We start from the raw sequence: 23,711 nt of genomic DNA, 5'->3' as shown, positions 1-23,711 counted from the left end.
TTCTATATATACTACATTCTATAATTTCTGTTGTATACAAGAGGAAGTTCAATAATTAGGGGGAGGAGAGGTGTCTGCTGAACATAGATAATTCTTTAGGGAAAAACTATTTAAAAAATAAGGGAAAAAAGAGCAAGGATTGTGAGATTTATAAAAGTGAGATGAAAGTATTGAAATTAGAGAAAAGTTCTCATGTAAGTAAAAAAAAAGACATAAAATTGACACAAAATAGTACCAAGTACCAAAATACCAAGAACCAAGCCTCTTTGCTCTCTTTCTTCCTAAAAATGGGAGAAATAATTATTCTAGCCTATGTTACAGGATTATTTCCAGGGTCAACTGAAATTATAATTTGGAAAATGCTTAAATTGGGATTTCATTGTTGTTCATGGCTATGGAAATGTGCATTTATATGAACAAGAAGAGACTGACGTCATTTTTCAGCTGTTATTCAATTAGAAGACCCACAAAAAGGCAAGAAATGCAAGGGTAATTGATGTGAATGGTTTTTGTCTTTTTATAGAAAGAACAAATATAATCAGTAGCCTTACTCATATCTTAATTTTTAATATGGCTTCCAAAGTTTTATTTGTTCCTATAACACCTCTAAATTTACACTAAGGTGGAATATGCCTGAGTTGTCTTTAACTCTAAAATCTTAAAACATGCCAAAACCGGTTTGGCTCAGTAGATAGAGTGTCGGCCTGCGGACTGAAGGGTCCTGGGTTCGATTCCGGTCAAGGGCATGTACCTTGGTTGCGGGCACATCCCCAGTGGGAGGTGTGCAGGAGGCAGCTGATCGATGTTTCTCTCTCATCGATGTTTCTAGCTCTCTATCCCTCTCCCTTCCTCTCTGTAAAATACCAATAGAATATATTAAAATAAAATAAAATAAAATAAAATCTTAAAACAATTACTTATGATTTAAATGCCTATTTATTTTAATAATAGTAAGTTCTATTTTAGCAAACCACTAACCTTAAACTTATTTCCTATTTTGTTCTAAACTGTCATGGCTTTCACACCTACATAACTTCCACCCTTCCAAAAGACAGCAAAGACATTTCCACACTAAGCATTATCTTCGATTTTAAAGCATCTCCTATCTCTTTCATTGGGACCACAAATATTAAGCTTATGAAGTGACATCATGATTTTTTTTAAAAGACCCAGACTATCATTATCTCTTTAACACTCTGTCAACAGAAAAGCCAGCTGTAGCATGTTTGTGGAGGCATGCACACTTGTGTTAGGAGAATGACTACTTGCACAAGGTAGGCAGTACTCCTTGCCTGGGTCGTGAGAGAACGGGAAAGCTGCTTGCACGTTGACTGAACAAAATGCATGCTCTGCTGCCTCCATGTCCTCCCTAGGAAGAGCAAAAGGCTCTATGTATATTATTTTGTCACAAATGCTATTGCTTAATCCCCGACCTTTGGACACAAAAGCAAAAGTAAAAGCAAACCTCGAGGTGCTAGGTTATAGCACCTGTCTGAGAATGGATTTTTAAAGGCTATATAGTATAGAATTCTACATTAATTGCATATGTAACCTAGAAAAAAATATCTTCTAGGAAAAGAAACAACCTTTTCTATGTCAAAGCACTATGTCAACAAAAGAGATAGTTTCATTCCAGGTAAAGGGCACACTTTTGCAAAGTCGGCTCTTCTATTTAAGGACAACATTTATTAAGAATGTTTCTTCATCCATTTAGCCATGTTTAGCATAGTTGAACATTTAGTTTTCTACATTTTCATTCTGTATTTTTAAAATCTGTTTAAACCCACACAATATACATGTAAATACCAGTTCTAGAACACAGCGTAACTAGATGCTGCCCCCGTGATACTCAAATATTGATTCGATCATGAAAATCAACAGTTTTTGCATACCTCATTGTCCTGAATCTCTTTGCTGGTGAAACAGTGTCCGTTGCCTTGGACAGTGAGAGATGGAATAATCCATCTCTATTGAAAATGCCAGCAACACAAATTAGCCTCGGAGTCGAATGGACTGTGTGCTTGAGTCCAGAGCATGTGCAGTAATTTCCTGTACTTCCTGTTCAAATCTGATGCACTCTCACCAGATGGAACGCCTACAGACTAAGCATTATAGGAAGTATCTAGCTTAACTTTTATTCTTTGCTTCAAAGATACTTTAAAATATTTGAATTAAAGTACAAAATTCCACTAAAGCACAAGTGTTAGGAATGCAAATGATACCTAACTATTCCAGGCAGCATGGAAGAGCCAGAAGAGTAGATTTTAAATTCAGCCTAGGAAAGTGAATATAAAGGAAACCCCAGAATATGCATTTTATTACCTACACACTTACCCTTGGGCAAAAAATTGGACTGGGATATTTAGAAATTAACAATCAACACAACTAGTAATTTTGTGGACTACTTTTAGGGGGATGAATGATAAAAAGAGTTTCATTCTAATTTTATAAAAATGAGACTGTTATTACTGCCTACTGAATCTCTGGTCACATACCCATCTCCTTTCCTCAGGGTTGAAGGAGTACTAACCAATTAAAGTGGTTTTCCTTCGCCTCGTGAGAGCAAAGACTGCTTTGCCTCATTCACCACTGGATCCCCAGTGCTCAGCAGAAAGGCACATTGCAAACACTTTGAACATAACTGTCAAATGCACGAATCCCTCTTGTCAAAGGAATAAAGTTCAAAGCCTGTTTGTTCCCTAGGAAGCCGACATCAAATCACTACGATGTACAACCCTACAAACAAAAAAGAAACAAAATGTAAAGGCTGAACCACAGCGTTCTCCCGTGTATACATAGTATTTTATATTCATTTTAAATAAGCAGCAACTTCTTCAGAGAACGAAGGAAGTTGAAAGGCATCTTTTTTAATGACATCCTTGCAATTTGTTTTTAATCCAGAAATGGAGATTTTATTTTCCTTAAAGGCAGGACTAATATTCTCTCATCTCTTCTGCTCTCTCTGCCTACCTTTGACATTGCAAATAGCATAACCACCCATCTTCACAACGCATAACTAAACCCCTTTAACCTCCAGATAGTTTTTTTGATAGAAATTATTTCAATTCAAGCAGCTCTGATTTTCCCCATGGGCTCCTCTCATTTCATCAAATACTAACTACCCATTTGACCAGTCACACATCACACCGCTGCCTTACTTCTTCGTAAGCAAAGTAGCTTGAACTGTTGGTCACTTTCAGTTGGGAGCCAGCAAGAGCATGACTGAAAAATGTCTTGTGCATATTGCATGTTTTTACTTGTTAATTTTTGTCACCAATTTGTGTATAAATTAGAAACCTAACTGTGCCAGAGAATAAAAACACGAGTAAATAATGGAACAGTTACAGAAACTTGACATTTTGTAAAACAACTAAGTCCGAAACATCACTGTTTCTTTTCAGCTTGCTGTTGTGGTTTATTTCATGTGTCACATCTTCCTTCTTTGAGATGCTCTTTAGTAGATTTCTGGGTGCATGCTTTTATTTTGATCTATTTTAATAGAGTACTCTTGGGAATATTAAAAAGTTTATGTGTAATACAAGCAAAATATATCCCAATTATCTTATCAAATAAACCCTTTGCTTCTATTATCAACAGCTGTCATAACGCTTATTTTCCCATTCCACAAATAACTTCTGTGTAAGACAGAGTCCAGGCAGGAAAAAGAGAGTATACTTAACCTGAGTAATCTGAGGGGTTTACTGAAGAGATTCTGGGAATGTGTGGGCAGGAGTTAGGGAAACTCAACATGGTGGCCTGCAATACCCAGGTCTAGGCCAGTGTAAGCTTACACCTAAAGGGGCATAAGGAGGGAGCCATTACTAGAAGTTAAAAAGGGTTATTGTAAGGCAAGGGCTGCTTGATAGAGTGTCTGACATTCAATAGAGGGTAACAGCCAGCCCTCAAGGAGAGAGCCAGGGGAACTTCCTGGTACCCTGACCACACTCTCCTGCTCTCTGCTATTCCACAGTAGCCTCCCATGCTCGAACCAAATGCCTGGGGCCACACAGGACCACTATGCCCGGAGGCAGAGGGCAGTCTGCAGATGGTAGAGAGTGGACCAGGAAGCCAAGAAAACAACACCCAGCACACACTCTATAAGGGAACTTGACTGCCATGATTAACTGCTTCAGAAATCACTGATGAAAACATTTGCACAAAGAAAATGGTAAGTGTGTGATTGTTTTATTATGAGTCACAGATGCATCATCGGTTCTCACCTTTCTGAGCTTATTTTTTCCTTCTATAAGCTGTCAGGAAAGACACCCACATTCAATTTCAGGCAGTCCCTTATCTTTAAAAACGAGCCTTTAAGATTCATCCATCTGCATTGTAGGTTGATGCTCAGATGAGAATGAACAACTCTGATTCTGAGGGTGAGAAGGAGGGTGTGATGGCATAGAAACACTCAGAATTACTAAAATTGTGCATACAGCACAAGCCAAAGCTGCTGACTGCCAGAGACAATGGTGCTGAGTAAACGGTCTTAAGTACTAGCTCTGCAACATACTCTCAACCTCTACCACAGGGCTAGCGCCACTGTTCACAGGGCAGATTCAAGTCTATATGAGCCCACATGTTTAAGAGAGTTCAAATGTAGAGAGAGAGGAGGTTGGGCAATGCAGTGCACTGTTCAATTTATTTAGGAATATAATTTGTGAAATGTCTTCCTTTGCAAATGAAGTATGATTTTAGATATCACTATCAAATCTCAGATCCACACCAGAATCTTAACAGTTCATTCATTCATTCATTCATTCATGTATTTATTCTTTCATTTATTAGTTCAAATATTTACAGTTCCAGGCATTGTGCTAGGCACATGAGGGATACACCAGGAAAAGACACTTACGTATGGCAGAAAAGAGAGATGTAAACAAAAGATTACAGGGCAATAAATGTTATCAAAGGTGTGATGTCCTATATAAATTAATAACAAATACTGTTCAACTCAGTCTATGGTCAGGAAAAGCCTTCTGAAGAGATGTCTCTTATTCCAAGAATGAGGGAGAAGTTAGCAGAGGGGAAAGAACAGAAGAAGCCCTCCAGGCAGAGAGAACCACACTTGTATAAGTCAATAGTCCAGAGAAAGCAGAAAGATGTTCCCTCCTCCAGGAAACTTCTGATTCTTGGCTCCGTTTAATTGGAGGTTGAGGACTCAGGGTTAGAGCTTGAGTCTGGCTTCCACTGCTGTCCTCAGTTCAGCACTTAGGACTTATGCCTTCGGGCTGAAAAGGGAAAGTTTAGGTAACTCTCAAATAGCTAAAGACTCAAATTTAGTCAAGCTTCAGAACTCAAGTATTAGGTCTTTGGCTCTGGGAGTTTTGTTCTGAAGCTTTTGGAGCTACATAATTCAAGGTCCCAAGTTCAGAAAAATTAAGAATAAATCTAGGGCTGCTGAGAACTGAGTCCTGAGGGATCTGGACTTGAGGCAACTCTGGGGAGCCATGAGAAATATTGGGCAGAACATAACTTAGAACAAAGACGGGCTTCTTTGGGAATCCTGGTTCTGCCACTTACTAATTGTGCGATCTCTGTGAGCCTCAGATTTCTCAGCTATACAATGGATGTGTGAGGCAGGGAAGGGCGAGTAGTTCCTTTACATGGTAATGATGAAATTGGTGATTTGTGAAATTCAACTTAAAGTAATTCCATCTCTCACCTATTATGGATTTCAAATCCTTCTTAATCATAATTGTTCAATGCTTTCCAGTTTTAAGATGTTCTGCTTAATAAGCAAAAGCTAAGTAGCTATTAAATAGCTTCTCTTTCCCCAAAGCCATCTCTTGCATTTGTACCATGTGCCCAACCAATTGACCCTCCCTTTTTTGTTGTTGTTGTTTTTGTTGTTGTTGTTGTTGTTGTTTTTCTCCTTGCTCTGTACATCAATATGGCTAAAAAGGCATTTTCATTGCCTTAGTGCAGTGGTCGGCAAACTCTTTAGTCAACAGAGCCAAATATCAACAGTACAACGATTGAAATTTCTTTTGAGAGCCAAATTTTTTAAACTTAAACTTCTTCTAACGCCACTTCTTCAAAATAGACTCGCCCAGACCGTGGTATTTTGTGGAAGAGCCACACTCAAGGGGCCAAAGAGCCGCATGTAGCTCACGAGCTGCAGTTTGCCGACCACTGTTCTAGGCTATCCATTGTATGAATTCAGGGAGTTTGTAAAGTGAGGCCCACCTGTATAATACAGACTAGGTGATTCAATGCTGGGAAATTAGCAGGTGGTGAAGCAACAGCCCTTCTGAATTAATCATGGATCAGTTTCAGTAAGATTTTTTATTTTTTTCTGTGATTAATTGTAGATTTGAAATACAAAATCACATTTTAGTCCCTCAGTTACATCAAAATATAGCAAGGAATTGAGTGAGTTACATAAGAAGATAAAAAAGTTATTCAAAACTCAGTTCCTCTTAGCACTGAGCAGTACATGCCTATAAAACTCTATTTCCTAGGAATGTTAAAACAATGCTCAGTGGAAATGAGGTGACACCACCAGGGTAGACACATCAAAGACTGCCTAAGGCTTCTGCTAAACAGCCATGGCGGGAAGGGTACCAGTGGATCAAGAGCAGATGAGGAAACAGAAAACAAGGCAGGGTCTTAGGAATAATTTGAGAACTAAGAAGACCTAGGTATTCAAAGCAGTTATATTTTTAATTTTTATTTTCTTAAAGACATGAAAAAAAGGGAAGGGTGGTATTTTTCACAGTACATATATTTAAAATTTTTATCATATACGTTTTCCCCAGACATATGTAATGTTAAATGTCTGCGTTTATCATACACTAGAGCAGTGGTCAGCAAACTGTGGCTCGTGAGCCACATGCGGCTCTTTGGCCCCTTGAGTGTGGCTCTTCCACAAAATACCACGGTCTGGGCAAGTCTATTTTGAAGAAGTGGCAGTAAAAGAAGTTTAAGTTTAAAAAATTTGGCTCTCAAAAGAAATTTCAATCGTTGTACTGTTGATATTTGGCTCTGTTGACTAATGAGTTTACCGACCACTGCACTAGAGGCCCAATGCACGAAGATTCGTGCAAGAATGGGCCTTCCTTCCCCTGGCTGCTGGCGCCGCCTTCACTTCGGCCCAGAGCTACCTTTCCGCTCCTGCCCGGAGCCACCTTTCCACCTTCCCACACTACCCAGAGGCCCAGAGCTGCTGGGGTGGTGCGGGACACCTGCATTGTGGCGACGACGCAAGCATCCTGCCCCGCCCCCAGCCACTCGGCCCCCGTGTATGCAAATTAACCCACCATCCTTGTTGGGTTAATTTGAATACTCACTCCTGATTGGCTGGTGGGTGTCACGAAGGTACGGTCAATTAGCATGTTACTCTTTTATTAGGTAGATGCTTGGAGTATATTGAAATTCATTCTTGTTTAGCTGAGTTACCATATATAAAAACTGTATTTCTCACAGTTTCTATGAGACAGAAGGCTTAGGTTATGGGCAGGCTGAATGGATGGCATATGATGAAATTCTTCAAGCACAATTTCTGATTAGGGCTTCAACTCATGCCTACTAACTATGTCAAGGACTGGAAACCACCTTGAAGGATGTTAGACTAAAGGATAGCTTTTCCCAGTGCTGAAGAAAACCAGCACTGCCCTATTAGTATTCTCAGTAATTCAAGAACTAAATCTCAGAATAGTGTCTACTAAAAAGTAAAAATATTTTGCTGTTGAGGCCATGAAGTAAAGCATTTAAATTTTTTTGAACAAGTCTTTATAGTTAGATTTGTATACGCAACCATTATGCTTAGCAAATGTGATATAGGTATAATACTAAATGATAAAAAAATAAAAATGAAAGGTGAATCTAAATAGATTAACATGCTATGGGTATTAGACTCAAGTGTAAAGGATAAAACTTTATAAGCAAACTTATGAGAAAACCTTTATGACATTAGATTAGACAAAATTTCTTAAATAGCTTAAAACCATTAAAAATTGACAAGCTATACTTCAAAATTAAAAAACTTTTGCACCTTGATAGACACTCAGAAAGTAAAGAGATGCTCAACATCACTAATCATCAGAGAAATGAAAATTAAAACCATAATGAGATATCACCTCACACCTGTCAGAAAGGTTACACCAATAAATCTACAAATGACAAGTGCTGGTGAGGATGTGGAGAAAAGGGAACCCTCATGCACTGTTGGTGGGACTGCAGACCGGTGCAGCCACTGTGAAAAACAGTATAAAGTTACTTCAAAATTTAAAAATGGAACTTCCTTATGACCCAGCAATTCTTCTTCTGGAAATATAGCCAAAGAAACCCAAAATACTAATTCGAAAGAATATATGTACCCCTATGTTCATTGCAGTGTTATTTACAATAGCCAAGATTTGGAAGCAGCCCAAATGTCCATCAGTAGATGAGTTGATTTAAAAAGTTTAGTTTCCTGGCCAGTGTGGCTCAATGGTTGAGCATCGACCCAGGAACTAAGAGGTCACCTGTTCAATTCCCAGACAGGGCACATGCCCAGGTTATGGGCTGGATCCTCAATAGGGGGCATGCAGAAGGCAGCTGATTTATGATGTTTCTCTCTCGTGGACATTTCTATCTCTCTATCTGTCTCCCTTTCTCTCTCTCTAAAACATCAATAAAAACATATTTAAGAAAATAAAGTTAAAAAGCTGTGATATATTTACATAATGGGATACTGACTGCTAAGCTGTAAAAGAAGAAGAAGGAGGAGGAGGAGGAGAAGGGGGAGGGGAGAGGCAGGGGGAGGAGGAGGAGAAGAAGGAAATCTTACCTTGTGCAACAGTATGGGTGGACCTGGAGAATATTATGCTAATTGAAATAAGCCAATTAGAGAAAGAAAAGTATCATGTGATTTCACTTATATGTGGAATCTAATGAACAAAATAAACTAACAAACAAAGTAGGGAAAATTCATATATACAGAGTACAGACTGACAGCTATCAGAGGGGAGGGGGTTGGAGGCTAGGTGAGAAGGGTAAAGGAATTAAGAAAAGACAAAAAAGGAAGAAAGACTCATGGACAACAAAAACAGTATGATGATTGCCAGAGGGAAGGGGGAATAAATGGTAATGGAAGGAGACTTGAATTGGGGTGGTGAACACACAATACAATATACAGATGATGTTTTGTAGAATTGTATACCTGAAACCTGTATAATTTTATTAACCAATGTCATACCAATAAATTCAGTTTAAAAAATGGAAAGACAAACTGCAGACGGGGAGGAATATTTACAAAACACATATGTGATAAAGGCCTTGTATCCAAAATATACATATATACTCATTCAGCCCCAATGCATTTCTTATAATTTAGCTAACACATTAGAAGTTTTGTACCATTGCTTAAAATAATGTTCAAACATATGATGGCGGCCTTTATCATTTTTTTTCCTTTAACTACTACATCTATCCATTTGCCTTATTCTACTGAGATAAACTTTATTTTTCACATCAGCTATTAAATATAGGCATCAATTTTACCTGAACCACTTGTCCTTGTAGCAATTCAGTAAGACAATCCAAAAACAAAAGGGCAAAAGATTTAAAAGACACCGCATCAAAAAAATACATACAAATGGCTAATAAGCACATAAAAAGAAGCTGAACTTAATCATCAAATCAATACTTAGAAAGACTGACAATGTCAAGCTTGTCAAGGGTGTGGAGGACGTGGAACTCATACGCTGTTCTTGGGAATAGAAAATTGTATAGCCGCTTTGAAAAGCACATTGGCAGTTTCTTATAAAGTTAACCTACATGTACTCTATGATTCCAAGATAAATGAAAACATATCTGTATGCAATTTTTATAGCAACTTTACTCACAATAAAAAAACCTGGGGAAAATCCAAATGTTCATTAACTTGTGAGTGAATAAACAAATTATGGTACATCCATCCAGTGAAATACTACTCATCAATAAAAATGAATGAGCTATTGAGACATGCAATAGCATGGATATAACTCAAAAACATTCTGTTAAACTAAAGAAGGTGGGGGAAAAAAAAGCATGTGTAATTCCATTTGTATGACATTCTAGAAAGGGCAAAATTATAGGAACAAAAAAATAGGTCAGTGATTGCAGGGGCCTGGGATCAAGAGAAGAAAATTTGAGGGTGATAAGACATTGCATATTTTTATTTTGTGGTGGTTTCATGACTGCATATATTTGCCAAAACTCGTTCAACTGTATGCTTAAGAAGGGTGAATTTTATTGTACGTAATTTAGAGCTCAGCAGAAGTTTTTCAAAATGTTTCATGCCAACTGGTTCATTGAGATTCTTTAAAATGCCGTGGGAATTTACTTTGTTCAAATCTTGCTGTAAATTAACACATAGCCAATGATCCATACACAGTTATTTTCAATAAATGACATGTTTAGACTTAAGAAGAGCATGTTTGAAGTAAAGTCAAATTATGAGCTTGTCTGGATCTCACACATCAATGCCCAGTGCCATAAAATATTATTGAAGGCAGATATTTGCCTAGTGGTCTTCAAGTTACTTGATACTTTATGAACTTTTCAGGAATGGAATGGGAGCACCAGCAATATTCTGTGTGAGAAACTCTGCCCTATTGGTATTTTAGGAATTTATTGGGTTAGATTCATGAAGATCACATTTAAACCCTTTATGTATGTGACTCCTGTAAGACTTGTGCTTCTGAATGAGAAATAGGTCTGTACTAGTCTTTATACACATCCATATCATGTATATGTACCCATAACATTGCTACCATATTTGACAGAAAACAAAATTAATATGTTTACAAAGCACACTGGCCTCTGTCTACAACCATAAAATATTTTGCTTGGTTTTTTAGACTAGTAATCCAACACTGTTAACCATCACAGTTTCCTGATGAAAAGCAAACAGTTGGATAAAGCGTTCATCTAGCTTTATGTACTCAGCACTCATTCAGTCCCAATGCATTTCTTATAATTTGGCTAACACATTAGAAGTTTTGCAACATTGCTTAAAATAATGTTTAAGCATATGATGGAGGCCTTTATCATTTTTCTTCCTTTAGTTACTACACCTATCCATTTGCCTTATTCTACTGAGATAAACTTTATTTTTCACATCAGCTATTAAACATGGGCATCAATTTTACCTGACCCATTTGTCGTTGTAGCATCTGCAGTGCCATCTAGTTTCCACATAGAAGGGACCCCATTTATCTGTTTTACCTGGGACTATTAGCTTGTGCCATTCTATGAATAGAGCAATAAAGAAGAGGTGAACATGAAGATAAATTGAGATCACAGAGAATAGAAAAGTGATGAATTTAGGATCACATTTAAAACTGATAAAGAGAGAAAGATTTCAAGAGAACATAAGGGTTTCTCCATAATACTTTATTGAATAAATACATGCAAAAATTAATGGATGAGTGAATGAAGTGGCCAGAAACCTGATTTTGAATCCTAGTTCTTCTCCTGAGTATCCAAAAATTTTGGCAAGCTACTTAGCCTTTCTGAGCTTTGCTTTTTTCATTTACAAGATGGAAATAATAACACTTACTTTGCAAAACTGATTTGAAGATTAGACATGATGTATATAAAGCATCTAGCTCATCATTTGGGAAATAGGGAATTTTCAAAAAAGCACAGTGCAGCTGCAGGAAAAATGTTTGATAAATTTCAACTTCTATTTATGATTTATAAAAAGAAATATCTTAGCAAACCCGGAATAGAAGGGAACTTAGTCTGACAAAACATAGCTATAAAAAAACTCGGAAATGCATAGAGCCAATTGTAGCTGAGAAACTCTTGAAGAACAAGAACAAGTAAGAAAGACTTGCCCTATAAGACTTATTGCAAGACTTATAACCGGCCATCTTCCAGACATCCGACTTCCTTCCGGACAAAGCCATGGTGGTGGGGGCCAAGGCAGAGGCAGTTAGGGGCAAGGTCAGGCTGGCAGGGGAGAGCAGTTAGGGGTGAGATCAGGCTGGCATAAAGTATAATACCAGCACAGTGGTAGGTAAACAGAACAAAATTTAAAAATAAGGAGCATAGACAAACCTATAAACACTTTCTTATATAGCAGGGATGACATTATAGATTTTTGAAGAAAGAATAAAAATTTCAATAAAATTGGTTTTCTTTATTGGAAAAAAAAACGTTTTACCCCTACCTAACATAAACAAAAAACAATCCGAAGTAGAAAAATGACCTAAGCGAGAAAAACCAAACTACAAGGCTATTGGAAGACAATGTAGAAAAAATCTTCATACCCTCAGGATAAGAAAGGATTTCTTCACAAAACACAAAAAGAACCAATCATAAAGAAAATGTTTATTAAATCAGATATATTAAATATAAGAGCTATCAATAAAAAAAAAGTAAAAGGCAAACCAGAGAACATGATTGTAACACCTATAATAAAAAAAAGCACCACTGTTTAGAATAGTAAAAGAACCCTTACAAAGCAATATAAAAAAGTAGGCAACCTAATAGGAAAAGAAAAAGGTAAAAAAAACTTGACCAATCTCTTAAAAAAAAAAAAAAAAAAAAAAAAGAGGACTACCAAATGGGAAATAAATACCTGAAAAATGTATTCAACCTCTTTAGTAATTAAGGGAAATAAAATTAAAATTACAATGGAACACCATTATACTTCTACAGATTTGCAAATATTAAAGCACCTAAAATATCTGTTATTGGCTGAATTGCACCCCTCCCTTCCAAATTCCTATGCTGAGGTTCCAAACCCCAGTATCTCAGAATGTGACCTTCTTTGGAGATAGGATTTTTACAAAGGTAAAAATGATGTCATTAGTGTGGGCTCTAATCTGATAGGATGATGTCCTGATAAAAAGGGAAAACTTGGACCCAAAATACATACAAAGGGAAGACAATGTGAAGACAGAGGGAAGACAATGTGAAGACACAGGGAGAAGACAGCCACTGACAAACCAAGGGGCGAAGCCTGGAACAGAACCTTCCTTCACAATCTGCGAAGGAACTGAGCCTGCTGACAACCTTATCTCAGATTTCTAGCTCTCAGAACTGTGAAACAATAAGAGTCTATTGTTTCCGCAGCCCAGTTTGTGGTACTTTGGTATAGTAGCCCTAGCTAAGGGCATGTACCTGGGTTGCAGGTTTGATCTCCAGCCCCAGGTCAGGGCTCATACAGGAGGTGACCAATCGATGTGTCTCTTTCACATTGATGTCTCTCTCTCTCCCTCGCAATCTCCCTCTCTCTTTCCCATCCACTTCCCCTAAAATCAATGGAAAAAATATCCTCTGGTGAGGATTACAAATAATAATAATAATAATAATAATAATAATAATAATAATAATAACAACAATGTTTATAGTAGCACCAAGAAAGAACACAAATATCTATCAATAATATAATCTATACTAATAAAAGGGTAATATGCTAAGTAGACCAGGTCAACCGGCCATCTTCCAGACGTCCGACTTCCTTCTGGACAAAGCCATGGTGGTGGGGGCCAAGGCAGAGGCAGTTAGGAGCGAGGTCAGGCTGGCAGGGGAGAGCAGTTAGGGGTGAGATCAGGCTGGCATCGGGTTAAGGGAGAGATCAGGCTGGCAGGCAGTTGGGGGCGATCAGGCCGGCAGGGGAGGGCAGTTGGGGGCGACCAGGCCAGCAGGGGAGGGCAGTTGGGGGCGAGATCAGGCTGGTAGGAGAGGGCAGTTGGGGGCGAGATCAGGCTGGCAGGGGAGGGCAGTTGGGGGTGAGATCAGGCTGGCAGGGGAGGGCAGTTGGAGGTGACCAGGCATGTAGGAGAGGGCCATTGGGGGCAACCAGGCCTGTAGGGGAGCGCCGTTGGGGGTGAGGCAGGCAGGCAGGTAAGTGGTTAGGAGCCAGTGGTCCTGGATTGCGAGAAGGATGTCTGCACAGGGATCAGGCCTAAACCAGCAGTTGGACATCCCCCGAGGGGTCCCAGATTGGAGAGGGTGCAGGCCAGGCTGAGGGACACCCCTTCCCCCCGCCATGCACGAATTTCATGCACCGGCCTCTAGTAGTAAAATAATTATGGTATATTTATACAAAGAGATACTGTACAGTAATGAAAATGACTGAATGATCTAAAGCTACACACTAAATTGATGAATCTCAAAATTATATGACTAAATAAAGCAAGAAATAAAAGAATACAAATGGTATAATCTGTTTACATAAAGTTTACACAGTATGTTGTTTAAGAATAAATACATAGATGATAAACAATAAAGAAAAAAAATGATCATTATAAAAGTCAGGTTGGAAAGAGGCCCATGGGAGTCTTCTGGTTTTTGCAAATGTGTTTGTTGACCTTGGCACTGGTTACACAGAGTTCATTTTCCAATTATTAGTTAAGTTGTATGTGTATGTTTTATTTATTTTTCTGTATATGTGATATGTCTCTCAATAAAGAATGAGAACAAAATTACAGTTATCATTATTCTTAGACATTGTTTTTAACTAATGTTGCTTTTCTTTCACAAACATATTTAATCTATGTACACGAAACCATAGAGATTTCCAGTAGATATTCAGATCCCTAAGTTATTTAATATATCTGAATTCTTCAATTTATAGGCATAATATAATGACCATATACAACACACTTTCTTTACTTACCTCCTCTTATCTACCCCTAGATTAACCAATGTTATATATTTGGAAAACACACTCCTTGATGCTCTTACCACACTGGATGCTTACAGCTAATGTACATGACAATACTGCTCTTACAGCTCCAACAAAAATCAGTTACCTATTTTAATTAATAGAGTAGGAATGTATGAGATTTGTCAATTCTATGAATAATAATTTGCATTCTTTGGGAAGGCTTGATAAGGGAGAGTCTATTCAGGGGGGGAAAAAAAGCCCTATAATTAGATTGAGCAAAGCAACGATAAAGTTAGAATCTTAAAAATTCTATACTACAGGGGGAGAAGGGGACATTGCAATACTTTCAACAATAAAGAATTAAAAAATACTATAGTACAATGGTTTTGGAGGAGTTTTTACTTTCTTATGCTACATGAAGAAAGTGATACCATAAATCAAGTTTATGCAGTTTATTGTGGTTGACAGGAGACAGACATGAAGCACCAATCAGTGGCCCTTAGACTTGAATAAGCTCAAGGAAAAACCTTGGCACTACATTAAAATATTGCTGACTGTACAATCCTAATGTAAGTTTGACCTTAAAGTACTGAGCTAACGATAAAGCATTATTCATAATTCTCTGCTTCAGTTCACTCTCTAATTAAACTATTAACTACTGGTCCCAATAGGGTCAGATAAGAGGGCATTTGTATTGTATTTCCAACAGGCTGGTTATGAAAAAGGGGCAAGAGGAGGGCACTGAGTTTGGCTTAAAAATACTCCCCCCAGAGAGCAAGTTTTCAAAATTCTTGTCAGACATGTTGTCTTCATCTTCTTAACCCCTATATTCTCCTCAACTTATTCCCATCAGGATTTTATCTCCAGTGTTCTCCATATCCCCAAAGTATCTTTATACCTAGGAGCTAGGTGGGCCCTAAGACCCCCAGGTGCTTACAAACATTCATATAGTAATTTTTTTATGGGAAATAACAAAGCAGCTCAAGTTCTCTAAAGTGTGTATAGGATGAGTAGCATAGAACAAAAAGCTTCTGCTGCCAAGAACATTTTTCAGGATTCTAGTACGTGACTAAGTGATCCCCAAAGCCTCCTTGGATCAAACTAAGAACTTACGACCCCTGTGGGTTGTGCCAAACATACCCCCTGGAACCCATCAGTCTTCTGACTTTTTCTCCCATCTGTAATTTAGAAAGTAGTGAGTTTGTACTGAAAGTTTGCACAGAAAACAGACTATCCTTACAGGAATCAAGATGGTAATCTTTCTGTGAGTGTTTCAGACTTGGGTCCTAAGAGACTGTCCAAAGACCAGAAGTACACTAACAAAGGGACATGGAGTATGGTCATATTTCCTTTCGTCTCCGTAGGCATTATATGGTCCTACCCTGCTCTTGTCTTCTCCAACTCATTAATTTCCAATAATCTGGATTACAAGCAAACTTAAGGACACTAAAATGAGACTACTAGCCTATTCCAACACCAAAATGTAACTGTTATGTCAATAAATAGGCTACATTCAGATACGTATATACACATATATTTCTCACAAATAAACTGTCTTTAGGATATGCCAATTATGACTTTAAGATTCTTTAAAGCTGTTAGAGCCATGAAAGTCTTGCCATATACATTGGAGCTATTATTTCAATAATGGGACTAAAATAGCATTTCTATAAAACCAATCATAATCCAAGTAAATTTCAACAAATAGGCTTTCTGTAATATATAGCTCTCTCCTTTCTTGTACTATATTCCAGACATTTAAAATTTACCACCTCATTTAATCTTCCCAATAACCTAAAAAATAGGTGTTATATCACAGGTGAGAAAAGTGAAATTTAAATATGTTAAGTAACTTGTCTCAGGATAGGACAAGCCATTTAATCAAAGTTAGACAGCAAAAGCAATACCCTTTCTATTGCAGGAGTTGCTGCATCCATAACAATTATGCTTATTTATAAAAATAAGCTGAGATGAAATAACTATTCAGACATCTTAGAAATGATTTCCATACAATGGAATATAATGCTTCTACTAGAAAGAATGGAATAAATCTATAGTTGCTAAAATACAAGGTTCTACAAAATACACATAACAATTAAATAAAAAAAATATGGTATGGAAAAGTATGAAGTTTGTGATTTTGCTTTGTAAAAAAAAGCAGTCAATACTTATAAGATCTTGTATTAGTAATCATAAACTTTGATGATAGAAGAGACCATAATGAAATGAAAGTCTGAAAAGTTTATAATAAAATAATTTCTAAAAGAGAAAGTGGCAGAGAGAAAAACACAATATTGAATAAGAGAGCAAAGGATTAGTTACTATATTATGAAAAAAGCTTATATAAAATTTTGAGAAAAATATAGCACTAATAGATAGTCAAAGTTCATGGAAATATAATTCACACAATATAAAATATAATTAGCAAAGTAACACTTGGAAAAATAGTCAATCAACTAAAAAAGTAATGCAAATTAAAACTAAAATGAGATATCACTTTTCATATACTTAATTAGCAGTATAAAGACTATCATCAAAATTATACAAGACAGAAGTGAAATTTGTATCTTCCCTTTTTACTGATGACACAGAAATTGCAACAGCCTTTTTAGAAAGTAATTTAATAATATGATCTAAGAATTATGAAAATATATTAAGTTTTTGTATTTCAGAAATTCTTCTTTTTGGAATTTAGTAAAAAAATTTAAAGGAAAACAATACATATGCAACATGTTTTTGGCAACATTATGTATAAGAACAGAACTTTAGAATCAACTTACACATGTTCAACAATAAAGAAATTATTACTCACAAAATAATTAACTCCTTTATTAAAAGTTCTTCAATAGGATTTTATGTGGATTTTAACATGGTTATTATAAAAATACATATCACATATGAAAAACAGGTATAATATTTTATAATATTTAAAAAGTACAGAGATATATGTTATGATGTAGAATCATGCATATATTTGGATGGGTAACAGAGAAAATCAATTTCATTTGCTGAGTTCAAGTGTACTGATACTTATTAATTTTAATTGAATTTATGTTAATGCTCTTATGAAAATATTTCTGCAAGTAATAACAGTTTTTATAACTTCAAAACACATTGTAGTGTGTTTAAGCAACAAAAAGGAAAGAGAAAATTTAATTTCCACTGAAATTTTTATATTTATCATAAGCATTAATATATAGGGACAAAGTGCATTTGAATAACTACATTATTGTTTCTATGCAAATGTCTTTTATAGGCTTTCTAAGGTAATATGTAATAAAGCACCAACAGATTAAGTAAAAATATATGTGATATTGCAGACCAGGTGATGTAACTGCTGTACATTTGAAAAAAATGTAGTATTTTTTAATATTGCACATAGCTGTATTTCATTTTTATTTAGAAAATAATATGCATGCTGAATTACGTTTATTAGGTTCACTTAATATTGTGGGATGAGAGATGATTCCTATATTTTATTCAATTGTAATATTTAAAAGAGAGAGAAACCAAGATGACGGCATAGGTAAGCACCTAAACTGCTGCCTCGCACAAAAATTTCAAAACTACAACTAAAAGACAGAACAGACACCATCCAGAACCACAGGAAAACTGGCTGAGTGAAAATTCTACAACTAGAAGGAAAGAGAAAAGCTCACAGAGAATTGGAGGTACGGCAAAGGGTCTTTGTGCGCCCAGAGAGGAAGGGCGGCTGAGAGCCTGGCTGACTTTCTCTGGTGGAGGGGGAAGGAAGCCCCCAACTGCACTGAACCCCAGTTCTGACTGCACTGAACCCCAGTTCCAGGCGAGCCCCTGGGGACCCACGCTCTTGTGGGGGGAATCTGGACTCTCAGGCGGAGACTCGGGAGCCGGGGAATGCAGAGGTCTGGAGGCACGCGCGTGCAAGGGCAAGGCTGACGGGAAGCCAAGACTGTCTGCTCCGCCCGGAGACTCCACCCCATCCAAGCTGAGCACAGAGGCTATTGCAATTTGGCAAGTCTAATCCTATAAGGCTGTCTCCAGCACCGAACTTCTCCCAGCGTAGACACAGCTGATCCTTACAGACAGCTGGCCTGGAGGTCAATTCCTCCCAGTGATACCAACAACAATCAAGACTTAATTACAACAAGGCTGTACACACAGTCCACAAAGGGGTGTACCAAGAGTGTCCACCTCAGGTTAACTGGGGAGGCCGACCCACTGGGCCATATGGGAAACCTAGCACACAAATCTACCCTACCAACTCAGGGAAGCAGTGAAAATGCGGCGTCAAAGAAACAGATCACAAACGAAAGAAATGGAGGAAAACAAACGACTGGATATAGAATTCAAAACCACGGTTATAAGGTTTTTCAAGAATATCCTAGAAAAGGCCGATAAATATAACGAGACCCTCAAAGATATGAAAAAGGACCAACTAGAAATTAAACATACACTGACTGAAATAAAAAATATTATACAGAGACCCAAAAACAGACTAGAGGAACACAAGAATCAAGTCAAAGAATTGAAATACAAAGAAGCAAAAAACACTCAACCGAAAAAGCAAAAAGCAAAAAAAAAATCCAAAAAGTTGAAGATAGTGTAAGAAGACTCTGGGACAACTTCAAGCGTACCAACATCAGAATTATGGTGGTGCCAGAAGAAGAGAGAGAGCAAGATACTGAAAACCTATTGGAAGAAATAATGACAGAAAACTTCCCCCACCTGGTGAAAGAAATAGACTTACAAGTCCAGGAAGCGCACAGAACCCCAAACAAAAGGAACCCAAAGAAGACCACACCAAGACACATCATAATTAAAATGCCAAGAGCAAAAGACAAAGAGAGAATATTAAAAGCAGCAAGAGAAAAACAGTTAGTTACCTACAAGGGAGCACCCATACAACTATCAGCTGATTTCTCAACAGAAACTATGCAGGCCAGACGGGAGTGGCAAGAAATTTTCAATGTGATGAATGGCAAGAACCTACAACCAAGATTACTCTACCCAGCAAAGTTATCATTCAGAATTGAAGGGCAGATAAAGAGCTTCACAGATAAGAAAAAGCTAAAGGAGTTCATCACCACCAAACCAGTATTATATGAAATGCTGAAAGGTATTCTTAAAGAAGAGGAAGAAGAAAAAAGTAAAGATAAAAATTATGAACAACAAATACATATCTATCAACAAGTGAACCTAAAAATCAAGTGAATTAAAAACCTGAGGAACAGAATAATCAGGTGAATATAATAGAATCAGGGGCATAGAAAGGGAGTGGACTGATAATTCTCAGGGGGAAAGGAGTATGGGGGGTTCATGAAGAGACTGGACAAAAATCATACACCTATGGATGAGCATAGTGGGGGGGAGGTAAGGGAAGAAGGTGGGGTGGGAACCGGGTGGAGGGGAGCTATGGGGGGGAAAAGGAGAAACAATTGTAATAATCTGAATAAAGATTTATTTAAAAAAATAAAAAATAAATAATAAAAATAAATAAATAAAATAGAGAACTTATTAATTGCCAAAAAAATATATTTAAAAGAAATTGAACCCTATGATTTAAAAATAAAACGTTTTATTTGGGTACTGCACTAACCATACTTAAAACAGTCATTCCCATTAAGAGCAGCTATATGACTACACAAGCATAAGTGTTTCGGACAAAGTCAGCACCTATAGTTCAGTTTGGGTGAAAGTGCTTCTGGACTTTAGTAATCAGAAAATAATTTCTCTGTATAGGAACAAATTTTCATGTCAACATACTTCTGTAAAAAAAAAAGTTTCATTTTAAACTTCCTGGAAATGAGCATTTAGCATTTAATTAGTAAATATATTCACTGAAAATAGTAAATGAATTAAAAGGACTAAGTGAATATCATAAATTGGCACTCATTAAGCATGACATACTTTAAAGCACTAAAGAGTAAACTGTATTTATGCCCTTTAAAGTGACAAGTTTAATAAAATAATACTTTTATAAATAGTTTATCAAAAAGAAAGCAAAAATATGTTAGGTTTGACCATTTAAACTACTTTTCTTTTTTGGCTTACTTCTCTTTTTAAAAAAATAAGTCATGTTATTCAAATTACTCTCCTAAGAAATAACATTTACCATTTTCAAACTTAAGTTAAATTGCTTTTCATTACTTCTTTATACAGTCATAGTCTGCAATTTTTCTGTAGTTACAATTTTGAAATCAACTTTTCCTTCAGTATATCGTCTCTGCCAATTACAAACTCAGAAAGACTTCTAAAATCCCATCATTCACAGATGGGCCTAGAGTTTCTTGTGTGCAAGGCAATGACTGTCCTGTGTTCAAAACTACAATTTCAAGGATGTTGGTATAGCAAACAGCCTTGGAAGACAGAGATAGTGTCTCTTTCCAGAGCACAGGGCAGTCATGGTTGCTGCCCGTCACAAAAGATTTAGGTTCCCTACGAGTTCCTCCCCTGTAAACACAATTCACTGTGTGTGCAGGGCCATCATGTCCTCTCATGTCTTTGTGCAAATTGTGGCTTGGGGAACTGATAAAAGAAAATGAGAATACAGCCTGGCCAGTGTGGCTCAGTGGTTGAGCATTGACCTATTAACCAGGAGGTCACAATTTGATTCCCTGTCAGGGCACATGCCCGAGTTGTGGGCTTGATCCCCAGTGTGGAATATGCAGGAGGAAGCCGATCAATGATTCTCTCTCATCCCTGATGCTTCTATCTCTCTCTCCCTCTCCCTTCTTCTCATAAATCAATACATATACATAAATATTAATACACACACACACACACACACACACACACACACACACATATATATATATATTAATGAGAATATACTGGCTGCTGTTACTGGTAGGGTAATAAACTGTCCTTTATCTCTGACCAGGAGGTTTGTGTCTTCTAACAGCACCCATGAAATTGACAGGCTATCTTGTAAGTCTGCAAATGAAATAAAATCTCAGACCCTTCACAGTTCTGGACATCAATAAGAACTTATAATTTATTTACAATTTATAAATTATTTCCAGAACATAAAGGGCATGATTTTCTTTAAGTGAAGCCAGGGCCACTGAGTGCACATTTTCCATTGTGCAACCTGTCACCCTTAGCTGTAAGAGACAGGAGAAACAGACAATGAAGAGAAACCCACATTTGAAAAATAGTAATAATAAAGCCACATGAGGCAGCATTTTCTAACTATCCAAAATTACTTGGCTCTAAATGTTTCTATCACATTCTGTCTCCATGGTTTATATATCAAGAACCAATAAGTATTTGGACCAAATAATAAAACTTTAGTCAATCCATTCTGGCACAAAACAGAAAATAAAGAGTTGAGCCAGAAATACCAAGTTTTGCTTTTGAAATATCTCTTCTTTCTATTTAGGTTTGTTTATTTGTTGTCCCAAGCCAAAAAGAGTGGTGGTCAATAATCCAACAACAAATTCTAAAAGAAATTCAGTCTTAGCTATCAGATTACCTAATTTTTAAAAACTTGTCTGATTCAGACTATAAATGTTTCAAGCTCTGCATATTTTTCTATGATTCCTGTATTATTATTTTTCTATTAATGACCCAGTGCACGGATTCATGCACATTGAAAGGAAATTAATTAGAAGATGGCCAGTGGGGTGGGACTGGGTGAGACGGGCTAGACATGCCCTGGAGCCAACCTCCCGCGGTCCCTCCCTGGCCAGCTGCACCTGGGGCAGCACCCAGGCTTGAAGGGCATCTGCGGAGTGAGTGGGGTCCCTCCAGCAGGTGGGGTCCCTCAGCCTGGCCTGCGGGAATGGGGCTGAAACCAGCTCTCCAACATCCCCTGAGTGGTCCCGGATTGCGAGAGGGCAGTTCTCGTGTGATGCACCCTGGAATCAGGCTCCCTCTTCTCTGGTTCCGGGGTGCGTCACCCGAGAACCACTGCTGCCAAGTCACCGCAGCTCAGTAACTCCTGCGTTGAGCATCTGCCTCCTGGTGGTCAGAACATGTCATAGCTACCAGTCGGAGCGTCTGCCCCCTGGTGGTCATTGCACATCATAGCTACTGGTCAGACAGTTAGACAGTTGCTTAGCCTTTTAAATATATAGATTAGTGAATGAGGATCAGGTCAAATTCTGGGTTCTGGGCAGTGCCTAGAAAAACACATATGTAAATGCTATGGTGTGAACAAAAGTGATAGTTGCAAATACTGTTGGACTCTACTCAGTGTGATTATTTCTGTTTTGAGCAGCAAGACTAAAATGAAAATATCAGGACTGAGAAATTACTCTTTTCTCCAAGAAAATGGCAAATAAACTAAGTGATATTCAGTTGATGTGAAAAGAGAAGTCTGGGTTTGCAGAAATTCAGAAAGTAGGATATTAATGGGAAGTAAGATAAGGGTTATAGGGTTAAGCATAATCAAAAAGAGGCAGCCAGTCCCTTCTTCCCGTGCCTGACTCAGCTGCTATGCTCAAGACCAAGAACATAAGCTAATCTCGACCAATGCAAATATGCTAGCCTGGGAAGTTTCGAACTGAAACAGGCCTAGCGCGGAAACCAAATCCACTCTTCACTATAACCTATCTCACAATTGCCAAACCTGCTACCAGCCTTTTTTGCTTTTGTTCTCCCTGACTAGGCTTTTTAATCCCCTCTCTGAATCTTTATTATATCTGGTATCCTCTTTAAAACTCAATTAATAAAAAATAATTCAGATGACACCATAGGATGAATCCCAGAACCAGTTCGTTCCTGCTGTCTTGCCAGCGATTAGAGCAGACCTTTTGCATGGCAATAGTAAGCCAAGTAGTACTAGTCTCATGCCATTGGACATTATCATCTGGACTGCTGATCAATACTTTAGAATCAACCCCAGATCAAGTTCGTAATAGTTTCTGCCTTCCATCCCTTCTCAACCAGCTCAGCTGCTGAGATCTCAGCTTACAGTGTATCAGGTACACTAAGAATTATCAAATAGTCTACCACATATGTATGAAAAGGCTCCTTTATTTTATCATATCTCCTATGGTTCCCGTAGTGAGTTCTAGAAGAGTAAATGCATCCATACATCATTCTCTCCATAAAAATTTACTTAACATGTATCATGTTCCAGATGCCAAGCCCATAACAAGAGGATGCATACAAAGGAAAATTAGACCTTTGCAAAAAG

General features: G+C 37.5%; 1 protein-coding gene across 3 annotated transcripts in view; it reads right to left on the bottom strand.

The window, feature by feature from the left end:
- The window catches only part of TRPC6 (transient receptor potential cation channel subfamily C member 6), a gene marked incomplete at its 5' end in the record, with an annotated part of 99,764 nt that overhangs the window by 44,568 nt on the left and 31,485 nt on the right, over nucleotides 1-23,711 (bottom strand). Inside the window, one exon of one of the 3 annotated variants that reach the window (XM_080640529.1) lies at nucleotides 1,893-2,027. The exons of the other annotated variants lie outside the window; for them this stretch is intronic. Coding sequence (XP_080496655.1) covers nucleotides 1,893-1,897 — 5 coding nt within the window. Of the gene's footprint in view, nucleotides 1-1,892; nucleotides 2,028-23,711 lie in introns of those variants that run through there. 3 annotated transcript variants of the gene reach the window in all.

Source organism: Plecotus auritus (genome assembly GCF_963455305.1).
Source record: "Plecotus auritus genome assembly, chromosome: 9".
Classification (NCBI taxonomy): Eukaryota; Metazoa; Chordata; class Mammalia; order Chiroptera; family Vespertilionidae; genus Plecotus; species Plecotus auritus.
The sequence above is the reverse complement of the archived record's forward strand: the minus strand, read 5'-3'. Positions and strand labels throughout refer to the sequence as shown.